This window comes from Myotis davidii, unplaced genomic scaffold (assembly GCF_000327345.1).
Source record: "Myotis davidii unplaced genomic scaffold, ASM32734v1 scaffold363, whole genome shotgun sequence".
NCBI lineage: Eukaryota > Metazoa > Chordata > Mammalia > Chiroptera > Vespertilionidae > Myotis > Myotis davidii.
This window is the reverse complement of record NW_006294069.1, coordinates 2,660,155-2,682,288: the sequence shown is the minus strand read 5'-3', so window position 1 is coordinate 2,682,288 and position 22,134 is coordinate 2,660,155. Positions and strand designations below refer to the sequence as shown.

General features: G+C 42.2%; 1 protein-coding gene across 2 annotated transcripts in view; it reads right to left on the bottom strand.

Moving 5' to 3' along the window:
• VPS53 (VPS53 GARP complex subunit) overlaps positions 1 to 22,134 on the bottom strand; it is a 151,594-nt gene that overhangs the window by 50,227 nt on the left and 79,233 nt on the right. For both annotated transcript variants that reach the window (XM_006768080.2, XM_015566769.1), the window contains exons 12-13: positions 13,354 to 13,455; positions 7,813 to 7,907 (exon numbers count right to left, since the gene is read on the bottom strand). In XM_006768080.2, the coding sequence (XP_006768143.1) occupies positions 7,813 to 7,907; positions 13,354 to 13,455 (197 nt within the window). The remainder of the gene's footprint in view (positions 1 to 7,812; positions 7,908 to 13,353; positions 13,456 to 22,134) is intronic.

The following is a 22,134-nucleotide window of genomic DNA, read 5'->3' as shown; positions in this document are numbered from 1 at the left end:
CAGAGGAGAGAACTGAGGCACGGAATCAGAAAGGAGCACAGAATATAGTGGGAGGAAGACAGGGTGGGAAGGAGGAGAGGGTTTGGCTGAGGTAGATGATACAAAGGAGAAAAGTCTGCTTGCAGTTTGATTTATACACCCCTCTGTATTTCCTCAGCAAATTATTCTATCTTCATCCCTTCACGCTGTGCACCATAATCCTTCTTTGATCTCTTTTCCCCACTGCAGCTATAAGCTTATAAAGCATGTGCTGGGTGCATTATAAATATAATCTCATTTAATCCTCTCAGACCTGAGTAGAAGGCCTTATTATCCCCATTTTATAAATGAAGAAACTGAGGCTGAGGAAAATAATACAATTTTCCCTATAGAATTTATCAGAACTGGAATATGAACTTGGGTCTGTCTAACTCCAAAGTTAAGCTCTATCCACTCACTATACTATGCTTTGATTACAAAACTGTAAAGCACTAGACAGATATATGGTATTTCGATTATTGCTGTTATTCACTTTCTCCTCAGCCTGAAGAAACAGGTCATGGATGTAGATGGTGTCTTTTCCCCTCTTCACTGTAGCTTGAGCCTAAGAACTGTGTAATACTGTCGGAGTTCCACTGATAAATAAAATGACCTGGGAATAGAGACCTCTGCAGAGCAGTAGCACTAGAGGGAAACAGTAAACACAATGAGAAGAAAACGACATCGCAGACCAAGCTTATCTATGGATGACCAAGGCAGATTCTTCCGCTGGGCCAGTGCACGGCCTATGGAAATAAGGTTCTCCTGGGAAGTAAAGGAGTGACGGCACTGGGAGAGGAAGATGACAGTCAGGAAAAGCTGGCAAGGAGGAGGTAAGCATGGACAAACCCCCAAAAGGTCCCCAGGAAGTTACAGAACTTGTTAATTCAAGGGCACTCAAACTAGTTTGTACCCCCACCCCTTCTCCTTCCTTTTAGTTGGGACCAAGGATTTGGTTCTGGAATGGCTTGTGGGGCTGGGGATCCAAGGTTTAGCTTGAGCCCAACTGGGAGATGGGGTGCATATAGGTAAATGGAGCATAGAACTAAATATGGGGAGGACACTGGGAGCCAGGCTTCTTACTGCCATAGAAGGCAGTTCAGACATGTAAAGGAGGAAGCTAAAAAAATCCCTGTGGTTAGGTTAGAATTGGAGGTATCTGCATAAACACACAGGTTATAACATAGAAATGGGTATAAAAATAGATATAGAGGCCCTGGCCGGTGTGGCTTAATTGTTGGGAGTGTCATCCTGTACACCAAAAGGTTGTGGGTTCGAATTCCAGTCAGGGCACATACCTGAGTTGTGGGTTCGGTCCCCGGTCGGGGTGCATATAAGAGGCAAACAATTGATGTTTCTCTCTCTCCCTTCCTCTCTAAAATCAATAAACATATTCTTGGGTGAGGATTTAAAAGAACAGATATAAAGAGATGCATCTATATACATACATATAGTTCTTAGCTACATGGACCTAAAAGCATGACACCCAAGCATAATGACCATATCTGGTGCCAAGAACTTAGTTTCCAAATATCATTCCTACCAAAGGAACAAGGGATCCTAAAAAATGAATGACTCTAGGGCTGAGGTAGGAAAGCACAAGATGAGCCTAGTATATTTTGTTGTACCAGAAAAGTGCTAAAAAAAAAAGATGCAAATAAGGTGAAAATGAGTTTGAAGGGGGTTCCAATGGCTAAATCAGGGCCTATTTGAGCATTAAAATAAATAATGATGGATCCTGGAAGGAAAAAAGAACATTAGTGAAAAAATTGGTGAAATCCAAGTTAGGGCTGTTGTTTAGTATAATACGGTACCAATGTTAACTTGCTGGCTTTGATAACTGTACTATGGTTATGTAGGATGTTAACATTAGAGGAACTTGAGAGAAGGGAATATGAAATCTGTACTATTTCTGAAATTTTTCTGTAAGTCTAAATTTATTCCAACATAAATTTAAAAAGATAGTAATGACTAGAACCCATTGAATAAAATAGAAATTTATGAGTCCATACAATATAAGTAGATGAGGGAGAAGATAAAGCTTTTGCTTAAAATATAGTGTCACCCGGCTGGCATGGCTCAGTGGTTGAGCATCGACCTATGAACCAGGAGGTCACGGTCTGATTCCAGGTCGGGGCACAGGCCTGGGTTGCAGGCTCAGTCCCCAGTGTGGGGCATGCAGGAGGCAATCAATCAATGATTCCCTCTCATCATTGATGTTTCTATATCTCTCTCCCTTTTCCTTCCTCTCTGAAATAAATAAAAATATAAAATATATATAATGCCAACTAACAAATGTAGAAGAAATGACAATTAGAAAAATCATCATTTGATAACGTTAGTAATAAATGGTCCAGGCAAGTATCAATGAGTGATAAAATAAGTCAGTGAAAGATGAGAAAAAGGCTATACATATGGTTTCAAAATTTCTCCTGGCACTAATTAATTACTTATTTATAAATAGAGAAAAGTGGCAAACACCATCTAAACTGAGTAATAAAAATGAAGACAAATCGAAGGACAAACTGACACTGGTGCCTCCTGACATGGATTACTGAGAACACAGCCCCACTCTGCATAAATCATCCATCATGAGAAAAACACCAGACTGAAGGACATCCCACAAAGGATTGGCCTGTACGCTTCAAAAATTTCAAGGTCGTGAAAGATAAAGAAAGGATGAGTTATTTTTCTGGACTGAAGGAGACCAAAGAGACAAGTACATGCAACCCATAATCCTGGAATAAATTTTGGGTTATAACAAACATGACTGAAAGTAACTGACAGAGAAACTTAGGCTTGAGGAAGCCAGAAGAAGCAAGAGCTCCATTTCAACAGAAGTTATTAGAGGGGACTCAGGAGAACAGGCAGAAATGGTTCACTAATAGCTTCTCTGAACGAGATGTAACTGAATGAACAAAGTGCCTCTGCAGAGAAATCTCTTCCTCAAGAGTTAGCAGCAGAAAAGCACTACATTCCCAAGAGCAGAAGACACACTAACTTCCTCCTTGAACATAGACAAAAACTGAGGAAGCTGCTTAAAGCACAGGATGACAGCTTAGCCTGACCTGTTAAAGAGGCGGCTTCGGGGACATCTCCACGTCCTGCCTCCTCCCAGGTCCTGGCTCTGCAGCACCGCTGCTGCTTGGCTTTTGGCTGGGGCAGGTGCTGCCAGAACTTTCCCTGGGCAGGTGGGAGGCTGGGGAGATGAGAGGATGGAACCCAGGCCAGGCCCAGAAGAAAGCTGGCAACACTGATCAGGCCACCCAACCGTTGCCTAAGAGTCCAGAACAAGCTCACAGGGAGGGGAGGGCAGGCCCAGTTCCTGAGCACCATGTACTTGTGCCAAGCAAGAACCCACATGTCACCTCATTTCACCCTCACCACTAGTCCTAGGAGGGGACATTACTAACTTCACTACAGAGAGGGCAGAACAAACTCTGACGGGTTAAGTACCATGCTCGAGGTCCCCGGTGAGTGAGTGCAGAGCTCTGACTCAAATCCAGGTCTGTCTGGCATCCAGATCCACGTTCTTTCTGCTACACTGTGTTGGGTCTCTGTCATCTCGGAGCTTGTGAATGGTCTAAGATTGTCCTCCCTTGAAGATTTCTGAGTCAGAGCTACAAGAGTAGTCATTTGTACAAAATCAGTCCCCACCTGAGCTTCTCCCCCAGCCTTAGGATTCTTTGACTTAAGGGAAGAAGGGCTTTATAGAATCCCTTGAAATTGTACTCAAAAACTGTGCGTAGGTTCATGAAGATTTGTTTTGGCAAGAGTGTCTCTGGCTTTCACCGGGTTCTCAAAGGGATCTATGACTCAAAAACGGTTAATAGCCACCGCTTTAAGCATTATTTGGTCTGATTCTCTCCTTTCACAGATGAGGAAATGGACTTCGTGAATTCTATTTTCTACCTCAAGCTTTTGCTGCTTTTTCTGGAGCTACTACAGTACAACCTACGCAGTTCTCCTCCGAGCAGCTTCCGCCACTTCCCTCGTGCTGTGGAAACATCCTCGTGAGGCCAAATGGCAGGGTGAGTGGCCAGCACTTCATTTTTCATAGAGAAATGGAGAGTCCCTACGGAAGGGAGGTCTGGCCCTTTGCCCAAAGTACCATGAACAATGAGTATTCTTTATATGAATCAAGGCCATGTGAAAAGAGTAGATTCCAGAATTAGAATAATTCGGAAAAATGACTCTTCAGACCTGGTAGGTTTGGGGAAGAAAGTGTGTGGTTATCTCGTATGCACTTTAAACCCTGGACCCAATAGCTTCTAAGCCTCTTTAAAAATAAATATTTGAGTTGCTAAGAAGGGGCTTTGCCCAGTAATAGCCATCCAGGTGGGTTGCTTTAAAACCTGTTAATCTAGATGGCAAATAGCTGATTCTTTCTCTGGCCCTCTCTGGATCTTACTAACTTCCTGAGAAAAACTTTCTGAACGCAGAAGATGGAGCGCTTTTAAAGGACTAAGAGGCAGGAGCATTATCTCAATACATTTTGAGATTTTGCTTCCCTGCTATTGTTGACAGTTTTGCTCAAACTCACAAAAATTCTTTACAGATTTTAAATGTTTCTTACAAAGGGAAATCCAGATTATTTGTACTAATTTCCAATCTTTGTAGGAGGAATATAATTAAGTAAAAACTCCTCAAACCAGAAGAAAAAGGACCATAGGTCCCTCCAGTGACAAAATAGGAAGGCAAACTCTAAGTGTGTAAACTGTCAACTGTGCACAGAAGGTGGAGGCCCGAGACTCACTTCAGATTCTGACCCGGTGTCAGAATCCACTTGGGATAGACCGGACTAGGGGCCTGCGCTGGTTTTCCATCAACGTTTTCCCATAAAAAAAAAAAAAAATGTAAGGGATGAAAGAAAATAACAAAATATAAGAAGTTTAAAATAAGTAAATAAATAAAAATAAAGGACTAAGAGGCAATATAACTATTGCCCTCTGTGTGCCTTCAGGCATAAACCCAGTGGGTGGAAAGCAGGAAGAACACTGTGGCATTACAAGGCAAAAACTGTCTAGGCACCTTTTTTGGGTGGGGTGAGTAGGAGCAGCGAGGAGGTTTTTGTTAATGTAGAAATTCTTTTACAAAGTTCATTTTCTGGGATTTTAATCTGAAGCATTTAGTCACTGGGGAGGAAAAGAATAGAAGTTAGCTATAAAAATCAAGTAGGTGACACTTTTATTGGGGCAGAATGAGACAGTCCAAGAATGTAGATAGTGATTCATTCTCCATAAATGCTCATCTATTTATAGTGTGTTCATCCTGGAGTTATTTCTTTGTTTGCCTTCTTTCTTTTCGATTTTGATTGATGATAGCCATGATATTTTGCTTTGATGTGTTTCTAAGTGTAGTTTCACACGGTTCAGTAAAAATGATGCAGCCATCAAGTACGCAATTATTGCAGTATATGGTCTGACTGTATGGCAGTGTTGTAGCAGCTTCCTAGTTTCTCCTTTTCCCTCCCTTTTCCAAGTCCTCCTTCCAGTGTGGAAGTGTCTGCATATTCTGGCTGTGGGCAGAGGTTCAGGGACGAGAGGGGGTCTTCCAACTTTGCATGAGTAGTGGACATGGGATCACGCATCCTCTTCTGGCTGTAAGGAAACTTGGCTACACTGGGCTGCTCTCTTAAATCTTCAGTGGCTTTTTATTTTCTTCAGTCTTCAGTGATGAGAGAAATATTATGAAGACATTGCTATCTAATTCAGGGGTCCTCAAACTACGGCCTGCGGGCCACATACAAATACAAATATTGTATTTGTTCCCGTTTTGTTTTTTTTAACTTCAAAATAAGATATGTGCAGTGTGCATAGGAATTTGTTCATAGTTTTTTTTAAAACTATAGTCCGGCCCTCCAACGGTCTGAGGGACAGTGAACTGGCCCCCTGTTTAAAAAGTTTGAGGACGCCTGGTAATTCTTAACCTTTTTCAATAAAAAATTCCTGTGTTCAGTAGCATGGTTAATGCTCTTGGTTAGCCTTCCCCTCCAAACTGTGCATGCAGGCTTGGAATGTTCACAACTCGCATGCATGGCAGCATAAGATAACTCCTATATTCTACATCGCTACTGTTTTGCATAAAATAAATTGGTAACAACTGACACTTAGAAAAAAAAATTGGGTAGGTTAATAATAATAATGTTCCATGTAGTGATTCCACTTATATTCTCTTAATCTTATGATTTACCCCTAAAACACATTTGGAAACAAGAATTCACTAACCTATGACAGAATCATTAAAAAGGGGAAAAGGAAAAAAAAAAAAGACTGGGTTTTGGTGCCTAAATGCTTTCCCAGAGAACTCCCCTCAGAACTTTTTCACAGCCGCTGTTGTTCCCTCCATGTGAGCCACTGTCTGGTCCTCTTATGTGTGTTCTACAGGCTACCAGGCCTCCGCTTGGAGCCTGTCTCCACAGCTCGGCTGTTCCAGAAACCCACCCTTTTCCAAGTCCTCCTTCCAGTGTGGAAGGGTCTGCATATTCTGGCTGTGGGCAGAAGTTCAGGGACGAGAGGGGGTCTTCCAGCTTTGCATGAGAAGTGGACACGGGATCACGCATCCTCTTCTGGCAATAAGGAAACTTGGCTACACTGGGCTGCTCTAAAAATTTTCTGGAGCCCTTAACTTTATAAGATGTGTGTGTGTGTGTGTGTGTGTGTGTATATATATATATATATATTAAATGATAATCCATAAAAGAAGGTAAGAACCTATCAGTCCATACTGACAAACAAATGGGGGAGAAGGGGAACTCTTCCTTACAGTAGCACTCCAATTAGTAAATATAGAAGAAGTGATGGAAACAGACGCTAACATCTGGCAAACACTACAGTAATAATCACGTTGGGCAGGAATCATTAAGGATGTCAAAATGAGTGGGCAAAGTGCGATGAGAAACAGGATATTTACAGAGTCCCAAGATACTAATTAGAAAACAGTAGCTTCACAGCAGAGAATGCTGGCAGACACCGCTTAAAGCAAGTGGTCAAAGTCAGCATCACCAGCAATGGGACGAATCCACATGACATGTCTCCTGATATGATGCACTGAGGACACGATATGACCTCGGTGGCATTCTTGCCCAAATTCTTGCATAATCGGGATTTAATTGAGAGGCAACATCAGACAAACCAAAATTAAGGGAATTGTACAAAACAACTGCTCAATACTCTCTAAAAGTGTCAAGGTCATGAAGGTAACAAAAAGACTGAGGAACCATTCAAGATGGAAGGAAACTTAAGATCCTGACAACTAAATGCATAACTGGATCTTGAACGAGAAAAAGGGCATTCGTGGGACAATGTTACCCTCCTGATTTTGATAACTATGGTTATGAAAAATGTTAACATTCTCTGGGGGAAGGGTCTCTGAGAATTTTTTGTAACTTTTTTGTAAGTCTAAATGATTTCAAAATGAAAAGTTAAACAAATTATACTTGAAAACTTATACATTAGAGATTAGGCTGTCTTTCTCTGTTTGCCAGCGCCTGACATTGTAAAGCCCATGGGTTGACACATACAGCTATGTAAGGGCTTGGTGCCCAGGGGGAAGGAGATGTTGGGATCCATTTGGGACCTTATTAGAGTCAAAATCAGGCTTCTGAGATTTATAGACACAATAAATGATAACATTCAAGAGATATAAAAATATCCTTAACAGGTTTCCAGGGAGGGTCACAGGCATGCCAAGTCCTTCCTTCTGCCTCAGGAAAGAGCTGTGCCCTTGGGAAGCCCAACCACAACCAGAGGAGGGGGAAATGCAATAGAAAATAGCAAAATGTTCATCACTCACTTGTCCTGGGACTCAATATACACGTAGAGATGAGGCTCAAAACACTTGGAAACAATGCCATGAAATGGATTGTCTGGGGCTTTAGGCTTCTTTGGCTGTAAAGAAAAAAAGACAAGAAGAAAAAAGAAACGCTATACTTGAGCTGTCTTTGAAAATTTTTAAGCAGTTTCAAAGTAAATATCCCTTCCATGTTCACTCCTAACTTATAGATAAGAAGCACTCAATGTAACTAAACTGGCCCTAGCTGGTTTGGCTCAGTGGATAGAGCGTTGGCCTGCAGACTGAAGGATTCCAGGTTCTAGTCCGGTCAAGGGCGTGTACCTGGGTTGCAGGCTTGATCCCTACCCCCATCGGGGTGCATGCAGGAGGCAACCAATCTATGTGTCTATCTCACATCGATGTTTCTCTCTCTGTCTCTCCCCCTACCTTCCCTCTAAGAATATCAATGGAAGAATATCCTCCGGTGAGGATTAACAACAACAAAAAAGTAACTAAACTGGGTCTATATCCTGCATTATAATTCATGCCAACTTGTGAACAATAAGCTGGCTTTGTTAGCAACATTTACTTGCTTGGTATGGTGAAAATTTACTGCTACTTTGATAACACATGCATTTTCAATTTGGAAGTGATTCATCATTTGACTGATGTTTTAAAAATTTAAATCCTAGCTAATAACAGCATCTTATATTTATAGTGCTTTAAAAGTTATAAAAGTGCTTTCACATGATCTAATTTTGATAGCCTCTTTTTACTGATTGTTATTATGAACCAGGCACTTTGATATGAAGTAATATCTCATCTACTCCTCACAACCCTCAATGTAGGAATTTTTACTATTAGTTATACCTAAAGAAAAGGAGTTCCACTGGCCAGGTGGCTCAGTGGTTGAACGTGCACCTATGAGCCAGGAGGTCACAGTTTGATTCCTGGTCAGGGCACATGCCCAGGTTGCAGACTCAATCCCCAGTGCAGGAGGCAGCCAATCAATGATTCTCTCTCACTGATGTTTCAGTCTCAGAGTCAGTCTCTCTCTCTCTCTCTCTCTCTCCCCCCTTTCCTCTCTGAAATCAATAAAAATATATTTTAAAAGAAAATTTCTGATTTTGAGATGTGGTAATTTAAGTGGAAGTCCTTCTTCTTAAGAAATACATACTGAAATCTACAGAGGTAAAGGGCATGATATTTTCAAACTAACAAATTGTTCTGAAAGAGAGATGGGGGAGGAAGGAAGAGAGAAGGAGAGGAGGAGTGGGGAGGATGTGATCAAAGTAAATATTAACAACCAGTGAACCAAGGTGAAAGATTTTAAGAGTTCCTTGTAATATTCTTAAAACCTTTCTCTAAGTTTGACTTTTTTTTTTTTAAGTGAAATAAAACAGAAGACATGGGAGATGGGTGCCAAAGGCCTGGCAGGAAATCCCAGAGACAGTTGGGGAGCAGTCTTAAGAAATGGCACTCACCAACATTCTGGATAGTGCAGAGGACACTAACGTGTGGGAAAATACAGAAATCTATGCCTGAGCAAACAAGGGGGTAAGATCAATTCCCCGGTTTTGATAATGCACTGGGTTGGCTGTCACCACTGGGGGAACCTGGGAGGTGGGTACACAGGACCTCTGCTCTCTGCAACTTCTTGTGAATGTATATGTAATTATCCCCAAATAAAAAGTTTAAAAAGTGGCTCAGGAGAGAGAGGGAGAGATAGATGGACTCTGAATGTGAAGAAGTTTTAGGAATATCTTATCCTATTTTATTTTCCTTATGTGTTCCCTTTTATGCATGCATGGAAATGACATGATAAAAATCTCTAAGTCTGAAGAACCCATTCAGTATAAAATACAGATTTTTAAATGATGAAAGAAAATGGCTACATGACATTTCAGCACACTAATCCTGATCAGTCTTCCTCCGGCCCTGCACTTGACGAGCCCCACAGCACACTCTGAATTCGGCACTCGGAGAACGGCATAATCAGACAGAGCAGGCCTCCCCACCCCGCCCGCAGGCGACTCTGCTCTGCCCAGTCGCTGCCCACTAATGCCGCTCCTGGCAGTGAGAACAGAGACCGGCCACCACAGCTCTAGGTCCTCTTGCAGGGCTTTCAGTGTGAGATGGAAGGAAGAGAACAATAGGAGAGATTGTCGGAACTTTCTTTCCACAGGGCTGCCTCCTGCCTGTGACTGTGCTCATATTTGGATAATAGGTACTGGAATTTCAGCTTAAGCTGGTGTCTCCCTTTGTACCGTCCAGCTCCCCAAAGGGTTGATTCTCAGCTCAAAGAATCTACTAAGTCATTTAGCAGTAGCATTCAGGCTGGCTTTCTGCGTGTGTGAATTCTGTCCAAAAGCTGCAGATGTGGAAGCTATTTCCTCCTGGAGCTTGATGGAATAATAAAGGTTACTGTTGTCACAGTGAGGAGGTCTGCAGCTGGCCCCGTTTCCTTTTATTACTATCCAATGTAAACAGATTAAGTCTTACTGCTCGGATCACCAGAAGGGGACATTTTTAACCAGAAATTCCTTATTTCTTCTGCCTCTTTCTTTTAGACTTTGAGTACCCTCATTCTCTTTTCATATGTCTTTTTTTTTTTTATCATTGGGAATATGCTGGCAACTGACTGTTTGAACTACTAGTAAATGCCTCTTTTCAAGTTCATTCTCCCTTCACCATAACCTAAACAGTGGTAGTGAGCGGGAATGAGCCTCACCATGAGGGCACACTGTCCACTGACTGCAGTGCCACGGCATGTTGGGTAACCCAGGGTAACCGCCGGGGGCCTTCCCCCACTACCTCTGGCTAAGCTCACCACAGCAAACTGTGGACTTCCTCCCCAGCACCCCACAGGGCTCCTGTGCACCCAACTGGAAGCCACAGTCAGTGGCTGGGAAGAGGAAGATCCTGGGGCTCCCACCTAATCAATCACAAGCAAGACAAAGTGCTGGCGAGGCCTGCAAGGTCGGGGAAGGTATGCGAGGAGGCATTCGTCACTGGTGTGTAAGTTTTATTACTAAGAAGCAATAGGCTGTGAAATTGCAAGTGGATAATATAGTCCGGGGATTTTTTAGTACTTTATTTTTAGGCACATTAAACCCCTGGATCAAAAGAAATTTTACCTGGAAGTCCAAGATAAAAGTGGCTCATAATCGGACTCCTCTGTTTGGAGGTAACTTGGTCTCCTCCCAACTGTCCACAGTGATTCCTGATGGGGCACTCAGGAATCAGTTTGAAAGCAATTAGTTCTTTGTAAAGATCAAGAAACCAAGGAAGTCTGGAGAAAGTAAAAATCTAGCCCGGCCGGCATAGTTCAGTGGTTAAGCATTAACCTATGTACCAGGAGGTCATAGTTCGATTCCCAGTCAGGACACATGCCCGGATTGCAGGCTCCATCCCAGTGAGGGGCGTGCAGGAGGCAGCCAGCCAATCAATGATTCTCTCTCATCACTGATGTATTTATCTCTCTCTCTCTCCCTCTCTGAAATCGATTAAAGAAATGTTTTTTTAAAAATCTAATAAAGGTCATATGGTCAGATAATGACAGACCAGCCTCGCACTCTCCCTACCACATGACTGCTTTACCACATGAGTGTGTATTCTCCGTCCTTAGAATGAGCAGGTCTTGGTCAGTATAACAATAACCTTGAGCTTCCGGAATGAGTAAAAAGTTTCATATAAAATAATAAAACTCGTATTTTATCTGGCAAAACTGATTTTGTAGGAAATGGGGAACTGTATCTAATCCAGTTTAATCACATCCAGAGATGACTAGCTAAAGGGATAACCTTTCACCGCAGCACTACAGCATCTGAGTATTCGACTACACAGTTCTGGACATGACAACGGCAGCCACCAGCACTGGGAGACATGGCACGCAGGGTGGGTGGAGGATATACACCAGAAGAATGAGCTCTACATACAGCTCCCTCCTTCCCATCTGGTCCTTCCTCCCAAAATGTTAGAAGAAATCTTTTTTTTTTCTCCCCACACTGGCTGATAGGATGGCTTTAAATCAATTACATTTAATCCTATAGATCTCTGGGATGCAGCCTGAAGGTACCCTTCAGTTTTATTCATTCACTTTTATTCATGGGAATAATTCCTTTGTCCTCTACTTTTCATTGAGACATCACAGGGTAATGAGAGTATCAAGAAAGGAATCCTAGTCTCTGACTTCTAGGCCTGGCTTCCAGTCCTAACTCCTCCACTTCCAGACTAGGTAACCCGGGCAAATCACTTAACCTTCCTGAGCTGCAGGCATTGCAGCTCATATAAAATCCTATAAAATGAGAGACAGGCACTGTGAAGATGAAATGAAGTAAAGCATGTGAAAGACTTTTAAACTATAAAGCACCATAAAAATGTGCGGTATCCATGTTATTATAATTATTTAATCAATGGACCAGACACATTTTATTGCATCACTTCAGAACTGCCCCTGGAAATTCTCCTCTCCTGGCTCCTGCCAGGATTGTACACCGCCCTCGCCATGCTACAAATACAGGGTGAGCTGCAGAGAGTGTGGCTAGGATTCCCAGAGCTAGTCTTCCCAGCCAGCCTTCCTCTGGTGGTGTCTGGACCAAACCAGTACTATAAAATAATTCTTTAGAAGCCAAATGTAGAAAATTAAAAGGAAGGATCACTAATCCAGACAGAAAAAGTTCTGATTTATTGCTCTAAACTCTTCTTGTCATAAAATGGCAGTGAAACAAAAACACAGTTCTTGTAGGATGGAGAGAGAGGAAATTTAGAGTTGGACCGAAAAAAACCGAAGGAAATGAAAGTGCTAGTGTGCTGGGAAAAGTAACTCCAAATACGTCACTGGGTCACCCTGACGTTTCCAGGCCTCCCCAATGGCTTCCAGGCCTAAAACGATCAGCTTACACTGAGCGGAGGCCACCCCCAGCTGATGGTGCTAATTTCGCTGGTGACCTTTCGGCCTTTCATGTCATCACCGGACCAGAAGAGAGTACAACCAAAAGCTAAGCCGACAAATTCAGGAGATGATGACTGAGGTCGGGCAGAATTCTGCTGCCCCACCTCATGGGCTGATTAAACTTGTGCGTGTTGCTAATTCCGGTGGTGAGGCTTTTGGGAGCAGAGGCAGGCAGGAAGGGCTGCTGTTTCACTCAGTTTTCTAAATACACTTTCAGCCGAAACCGGTTTGGCTCAGTGGATAGAGCGTCGGCCTGCGGACTCAAGTGTCCCAGGTTTGATTCCGGTCAGGGGCATGTACCTGGGTTGCGGGCACATCCCCAGTGGGGAGTGTGCGGGAGGCAGCTGATCGATGTTTCTCTCTCATCGATGTTTCTAACTCTATCTCTCTCCCTTCCTCTCTGTAAAAAATCAATAAAATATATTAAAAATAAATAAATAAATAAATAAATAAATACACTTTCAGATAAAGGCTTTCTATAAAGACCACCAAAGTTGTAATCTCTGAATGTGGTCAACAGCCAAAGGATCATATTTAGAGCGAGCAGACCCATTTTCAGAACAAGCACTACTAGGTGGGATGCAAGTGGAAGTGCAAACCAGACTTACTTGATCTAAATCTCCTTTCTCCATTGCCAGTTCCTCCATCTCTGGTGTTGACTCATCTTCCAGGAAGGGATTGGTAGATGGGGGTGGAGACTCGAGTTTTTTCTGTTGAGACATAAGAGATAGGTATCTTCTGAGCTCTGCCCATTGCTTTTTCCAAGTCTCTCCAAGAGCTAAGTCATGAAATCTGATCTAATGAACAAGAACTGAGGCAACATGACCACATTCTCACCTCTAAGCCTTCACATTGTTTTCCCATCTTCTAGAAACTTTATTGCCCACCCAACCCCACCCCAATCCCAATCTGGCTAAAACTCTTACTTATCCTTTAGTATGCAAATTAAAAGTCCCATCTGGGAAGCCTTCCCCATTGTCAAGTTTGGGTTAGAAGTTCCTGTCACCATCTCACCGCTGCATCCCCTACCCAGGTATTTATTAAAATATTGCAACTGCCCATTTATTTGTCTCCTCCCTAGATTCCATGACGGCAGGGATCACATCTGTCCTGTTCCCCATGCTATCTCTGGTGCCTGGCATGTAATAGGTGCTCCATAAATATGAATGAATCAAAATGCCAGATGGGTTTGAATTCAAGAACAAACTATAGCAGGGCCTGGTGGTGCACACTTGTAGTCCCAGTTACTCGGGAAGCTGAGGCAGGAAGATCACTTGAGCCCAGGAGTTCTGGGTTGTAGCACGCTATGCCAATTGGGTGTCTGCACTAAGTTGGCCATCAATATGGTGACCTCCAGGAAGCAGGAGACCGCCAGGTTGCCTAAGAAGTGAACTTCCCCAGGCTGGAAACGAAGCAGGTCAATACTCCTGTGCTGGTCAGTACTGGGATTGTGCCTGTGAATGCCACTGCATTCCAGCCTGGGCAACACAGCAAGACCTCACTCTTCTAAACCCTTAGTAATGAATCTTGAACCCTCAAGAACCAAATGATACAGTGATACTACCCCTATTCATTGCCTGAACCTTAAAAAAAAAAAATAGCCCAGCCGGCATGGCCAGTGGTTGAGCATTGACCTATGAACCAGGAGGTCACCTCTCAATTCCTGGTCAGGGCACATGCCCAGGTTGCTGGCTCGATCCCCAGTGTAGGGCATGCAGGAGGCAGCCTATCAATGATTCTCTCTCATCACTGATGTTTCTATCTCTCTCTCTACCTTCTTTTCTGAAATCAATAAAATTATACTTAAAAAACAACAATAAACTATAAAGCTAATCTTATATGTTTTAGATTATAGATAAAAGTCCCTTCCCAAATAAGTCCCTTTACAACAACCACAACAGAATATCCTTGAGAAAAATTACTTCCCAGCTTCTGAATATGACCACTCTTTCAAAAATATATTGTTGAGTGGGACCACAGGCTGGTGGGAAAGCTGGGGGCGGGTGATGTAGGTTTTAGCTCCAGCTCTTGGCCAAATCATCTAGCTCCTGTGAGCCACAACAGCCTCATCTGCTGAATGAGGATACCTCACAGGACACTCGAACGATCAAATGTGATAAAGTGTGCAAAGTCCTAGGAGAAGCACATAATACATACCAGAGACATTGATGATGGTAATTCCAGTGCAACTACAGAATCAAGGCAGCTCTTCGGAATTTTTTACAAGTTTGACCTTGAGATGTTTATGCCAGAGAGCTGGGAGTTCTAGCAGAAAGGAGACTAAGTGGACAAGCAGGATAAAGGAAATTGGTGGTGCTGGGGATGAGGAGAAAGGGCAAGGAATAGCTCTCTGGAGACAAGAAGCCAGGTACAGCCCCAGCTGTGTGGGTCGGCTGGTTGGAGCACTGTCCCGTACACCCAAAAAGGTTTAGGCTCAGCATATACCTAGTTTGCAGGTTCCATCCCTGGTTGGTTGGGGCATGTACAGGAGACAACTGATCGATGTTCCTCTCTTCCTCCCTTCCTCTCTCTCTAAAATCAATAAACATATCCTCGGGTGAGGGTTAAAAAAAAAAAAAGCCAGGTGGAGAAGGAGTTTCCAATGTGACATTTTAGCAGGTATTAATGGAGAAACAAACAATTCCCTAAGCCAAGAGGGACAGCAGATGGACTACAGTGTGAATGACTTTGTCAAGTGCCAGGATATCAGCTAAAGATATTATTAAAAAAAAAGAAGAAGAAGAAGAAACCACACCTGTGTCTATGTCTGGTTTAGACTTCAAGACAATTCTGCTTACACTCACATAAACTGCAGCATCCCTGGCCAAAACACTTGGATGCTATCGCACAGTTAGACAGAGTTTTAGCATATGAAGAAAGCCTGTGATTAATGCATTAGCTCAAAGTAATCATTAGTAGAATAATGACTTTTGTGGCATCCTGCTGAGAAACAATATGGTCTACCAACCAAGCAAATATTTCAAATGTATACAATGAGAACTCTGGCTTCCTTGCCTGATACAGACAAAAAAAAAATCCTATAAACTTAAAGCTATTTAAATTTCTTTTTAGAATTAGGCTATTTTTAGGAAGAAATGTTTCTTTGAAAACAATATTTCTAAGCTTGGAAAGAGGAATGGTGAGAAAGGAAATCCATGAAGCCTAGGCTTCAACAAGATCAGTGAGGTACTAGCATTGGATTCCTGGTCCCACCGGTTCAATAGTGGGTTTTGGGATCATATTGTTGAGCTGAATCTTTATGCCCTGAGTCTTTTGGTTCTTTGGTCATGTGGAGAGCAGGTCAGTAACTGGAGTGAAAAGCTCTGTTCACAATCATTCAGTGATAGAACAAGGATTTGAATTTTTGAACTAAACATTACTCATCTATTGTTAGGTCTACCAAGGTTGACAATAACAGATCAAAATTATACACAGGTGGGCCTCATTTTAAAAACAGTGTGTTACTGGAACTCATGACAAAAGTGGACATCGGTGAAGTGAACCGAGGGTGTTCCTGGGCTCCACTCTCACTGGGAGAGTGTCTGTGCACAGATGTAGGAAGTAAAACGTAAAAGGCAGCACTGAAAAGGCATTTGGGGCAGTAGAGCACGGGCCACGTGCTCAGTGTTATGGGTCGGAAGAGTCCCAAGACTTCTTTCCTATCCCCACCGTCTCTCTCTATTAATAGCCCGATGGGATTCCTGAGGGAGTCGTAGGGACTAAGGAACTTCTTGCTCGTTCATTTGGGGCGCAAATGTTTTAGGTGTGGACCACGTTGATGCAAAAAAGTGGTTCATTCCTTCATTCACCCACTAACAAGTGGATGTGCCATATGCCGGGAACCAGCTGCCCTCAGGAAGATTATGGTCAGGCGAGGAAGATGGACTATAATAAAATAATCACAAAAACGTGTGATGAGGACCATTCAGGAAAAGTACAGGTTTTTATGAAAGGATGCAACATAGGGTCACAGAACACTTCCCCGAGGAAATGATGTTTGAGCCAGAACTGAAGGATGCTCCAGAGTTAAATATGTGAAGGGGGTAGGAGGAGTGAGGTGGGTGTGGCCAGAGGTTTCCAGGCATAGAATAGCATCTGTATGCCATCCATTCAGCAGTTATGGACTGAGCATCTATCTACTCTGTTCCAGGTACTCTTCTAGGCACTAGAAATACAACCCTGAATAAGACGGAAAAGGAAGGGAGGCAGTGATGGAAATAAAACCTAGGAAGTGGGGTGGCCTGGGGTGATCAGAAAAGGTCTCTTTGAGGAGGAGATAGTTGAGCAGAGACCTGAATAAGAAGGAGCCAATCAGGCAAAGACCTGGGGAGGAGCATTCTCAGCCGGGGGACCTGGTGCAAAGGCTGGAACGAGCTTGTTGAGTCTGAGAACAGGAAGGAAGGCAGGGCATGAGATAAGAGAGGCAGCAGGGGCTCAAGCACACAGCCTTTCCTGGGCCATGGTAAAGGTTAGATTTTTCTTATCGAAATTGGGCAGTCAGTGGGAGTTTTAAACAAGGAAATGATGGGATCTCATTTAATTTTTAAAATGTCATTCCAACATCATGAACTGGAATGGAAGCAAGAAGAACAGCTTAAGAGGCTGCTGCAGCGTTTTAGACAAGGGCCCAGGTGGGAGTAGATGAAGCTGGCATTGTGGAGACAAAAAAAAGTGGCCAGATCTGGGACATATGTAGGAGATAAGGCCCAGAGGACTTGTTGAGAGAGTGGATGTGAGGGTGAAGAAAAGAAAGAAATCAAGGATCATTCACTTCTTGGCCTGAGCAACTGCGTGGCTGGTGTTACCATTAACTGAGTAACAAACCCTGGGTTTCAGTCCAGGCTCTATCACTTGGGTATGTTGCTTAACTTCTCCAAGCTCAGTTCTTCTGTAAGAAATGTGAAGGGATAGAAATATCCACTGCACAGAGCTGCCATGAGGACTAAAGGAGATACAGTATGTAAAGCATGAGCTATGCATATAAAGTTGCTTAACACATCGCCTGGTGCAAAGGGAAACCTCAGTAGGTGTTCATTAGCATTTCATAGGGGCGGGCAGCTAAATAAGGCAGAACTGTGGTTGTGTTTGTCTGGATGAAGCAACTCTCAGAAGAGGAAGAAATGGGAGCACAGGGCCAAGAAGTCTTGTAAAAAATGATTCCTTTTAATCATAAGTAAGATCCTGTCCCGACTGTTTTGTCTCTTTGAGATCTCTCCAGGAAATGAACGCGATGGGCCCATCAAATTACAAGGCACAGGACCACTGAGTTTCTCTCCTTCTTCCCTGGTCTCCATCAAAGCCCTAGAGGACCGCAGGAACCACTACCCTGCTGGTAAATGTGACAGTACAAAGCCCCGAGGGCGGATACAGACTCCTGCTATTTAGAACGCCACACTAGTGCTCAGACTAATTTGCTGTGATGAAGGAACAAGCCTTTGCAGAGAGCAATCAGCACACAACTCAGCCTTCTGTGCATGGCCCTGTTGTCAGAGCCAACCAGACCACACTTCTCATTCTCGCTTTGCAGCTGCTGTAAACCATAGAGAATTACAAGTTTGGGTTCAGATTTTAAATAACTCAAATGACATATTCCATGAGCTCTGGGGCTGCTAAATGAAACCAAAAATTTGTCAAGAAATGAGTAATTTTCCAATTTTAAGAGAATTCATTCTTTTTCCCCACTTCTTTTCTTTGTCTCCCCCACCCTGCCCCCCGCCCCCCGCCTTCTGAATTCATTATTTTATGCTATGAGAGCTGATGTTAGTCCACACAGGAAAGAAAAATTCTTCACATAGTAAGTGAATTCCTACTAATTAAACCACATGGGATTCCCAACACCTCCAAAACCACAAGGGCCACAGGACCGTCAAGTTGTCTAATTTACTGCTGGGAAGGCAGAACCTGGCTTTAGTCAGTCGTCTATCCATATCCGTGTCTGTCTGTACAAATCCCTTTCTGTGGCCCTGGCTGGACACTTCAAATTATCAAAGAAGGAACTCTGAAATTTAAGACTAATCTGTTTCCTTTCCCTGGAGGAGAAAGCATTCAGTCATGACAGTTCCAGGCCCTGGGCCGGTAGCTCAGTTGGTTAGAGCATCACCCCTATACGCCATGGTTGTGGGTTCGATCCCCAGTCAGGGCACACACAAGAAGCAACCAATGAATGCAGAAATAAGTGCAATAACAAAATCGATGCTTCTATTTCTCTTTCTCAAATCAATAAATTAAAAAATAAAAGAAATGAAAGTTCCACAATTTCTGCATTTCTTATTTCATAAATATTTTACTCCAGCCCAAATCTTAATGTGTCCTTAAAGAGATGGTCTGGAGGCTTCAGCTGGTAGGGCTGTGAACACAGCACACCTGGTTTAATATTGCTGGGACTCCCCGCTTGGTTTCACCATGTTCGTATCTCATATTGAGACAGTTATGTATAGGTTTCTTTCTCCATAAGCATCTGTGATATTCAATTTTTCATCTTTTTCCAAGGCCCTCCACAAAGAGGGAGCTTGAAAAACATTTTGAATAAATTCTGATCTGAGAAACACTTAATAAAATGTTCTTCAGACACCTTGCGAATATTTTCTACTTTCTGTAAACAAAGCAAAAAAACCCTTATGTGTGTGTGTGCTTATAATAAAGTCTCAAAAATATCCCCCACACTATTAAACAGTGGACATTTCTCGACAGAGGGATTTAGAGTAATTGAGAAGGAAGAGATAAGTTCTTTTAAAATATTTTATTCTGTTTGAGCTTTAACAGCAATGTATTTCTCTCTCTCTCTCTCTCTCAGACAAATTATCTGGAGTGTGAAGATGATTTATAACTAAATCAGAGAGTATTTTCTAAAACCCTTAATATTTTTAAATTGCGATATAATTAACATACAATTCACCATTTTAAGATGATTTACAATTTACAATTTAGTGGTTTTTAGTATATTCACAAGGTTGTACCACCATCACCACTATCTAATTCCAAAACATTTTTCACCCCAGAAGAAATCCCATATTCATTAGCTGTCACTTCCTGATCTCCTTCCCCCAATCCCTGGCAACTACTTATCTATCTTTATGGATTTGCCTCTTCTGAAATAAATGGAATCATATATGTGGCCTTTTATGTCTGGCTTCTTTCACTTAATATAGTGTTTTTCAAGGTTTATCCATGTTGTACTACATGTCAGTCTGAATAATATTCCATTGTATGGATATACCACATTTTGTTTATCCATTTGTCCATTAAAAGACATCTGTGTTGTTTCTACCTTTTGGTTACTGTGAATAGCACTGCTATAAACATTCATGTACAAGTATTCGTATGAACATATGAAAATCTTAAAGTCTCTTGGGTATACACTTAGGAGTGGAAGCATGTATTATATTCTAACTAAAAAAACACCACCACATTTTTCAGATCACTTTGTCTTTTCTGGCAGAGTTATTAGCCTTTTATATTAAGCATCAGTACATGAGCACCATGCAACACACTAAGAGTGACTACTTTAGAGTCTTTTTAAAAAAAATCTTTATTGTTTAAAGTATTACATAGGTCCTCCTTTCCCCCCATTAACCTCTTCTAGCCTGTTCTACTTCTTCTGAATCTTAATAAACCATCACTAATATCAAGACTCAGCAATGGGAGAGACTACACAGGTGCACTCAAAGGAGACAAGAAAACAGAAAGCAGTTTAAAACACAGGCTAGCTTAAACTTGAAAATGCTCCTAGCTTTTGATCCTATAATTCGCTTGTACCATAAGAGAATAATCTGAAATGTGAACAGACTTGTTCACAAAAAAGTTCATTGTGGCCTTATTTATAAAAGTGAAAAGCACCTAAGGGATAATTAGGGAAATTATGGACCATCTATACAGCAAAATATTGCATAGTGATTGAGAAAACACTTAAGATATAACACCAGGAAAAGTAGGATATAAAATTATACTTACATACCACATATAAAAATTAACTTAAAATGGATTGAGATTTAAATGAAAGGAGCTAAAACTAAAAAACTCTTAAAAGGAAGCATAAGTAAATGTTTATGACCTTGGATTCCTAGAAGAAAACATAGGCAGTAAACGCTCTGACATCAGTTTTTAGCCACTATGGAAAACAGTATGGAGCTTCTTCAAAAAAATAAAAAATAGAACTACCATATGACCCAGCAATTCCACTTATGGGTATCTATCCAAAGAAAATGAAGCACTATTTCAAAAAGATATATGCATCCTTATGTTCACTGCAGGATTATACACAACTAGAGGCCTGGTGCACAAAATTAATGCACTGGGGGCGGTGGGTCCCCTCAGCCCACCCTGTGCCCTCTCGCAGTCCAGGACCCCTCGCTCCTTACTGCTTGGCTTGCTGCTCCTTAGTGCTGCCGTGGAGGCAGGAGAGGCTCCTGCCACCACCGCTGCGCTCGCCAGCCGTGAGCCCAGCTTCTGGCTGAGCAGTGCTCCCCCTGTGGGAGTGCACTGACCCCCAGGGGGCAGCTCCTGCGTTAGTGTCTGCCTCCTGGTGGTCAGTGTGCATCATAGCGACCTGTCGTTCTGGTCATTCCGCCATAACGGTCGCTTAGGCTTTTATTATATAGATAGTAAAGATATGGAAGCAAGTTAAGTACTCAATAATAGAAAAATGGATAAAGAAGATGTAGTACATATATACAATGAAATATTCCCCAGCCATAAAAAGAGAATGAAATCTTGCCACTTGTAGCAATATGGACAGACTTAGAGGGTATTATGCTACATGAAATAAGCCAGACAGAGAAGGACAGGTACTGTATGATCTTCCTTACACATGGAATCTAAATAAGAAAACAAATCAGAGCAGGAACAGATGCACAGAAAGAACAAGCTGATGGCTGTCAGAGGAAAAGGAAGCGGGGAGGAGGGTGAAAAAGGGAAAGGAGAATAAGAGGTACAAACTTCCAGTTGTAAAATCAACAAGTTATGTGGAATGTAATGTATAGTATAGGGAATATAGTTAATAATATAATAATAACCTTGTATGGTGTCAGGTGGCTACTAGACTTATTGTGATCACTTTATATTTTAATTAAAAGAGACAGAGGAAGACATAAACAGATGGAAGAACATACCGTGTTCATGGATTGGTAGAATCAACATCATCAAAATGTCCATACTACCCAAAGCAATCTATAGATTCAATGCAATCCCCATTAAATTATCAACGGCATATTTCACAGATCTAGAACGAATGTTCCAAAAATTCATCAGGTATAAAACAAGTCCTCGAATAGCTGCAGCAATCCTGAGAAAGAAGAACAAAGAAGGAAGGATCTAAATACCAGATATCAAGCTGTATTACAAAGCCACTGTTCTTAAAACAGCTTGGTACTGGCACAAAAAAAGACATATAA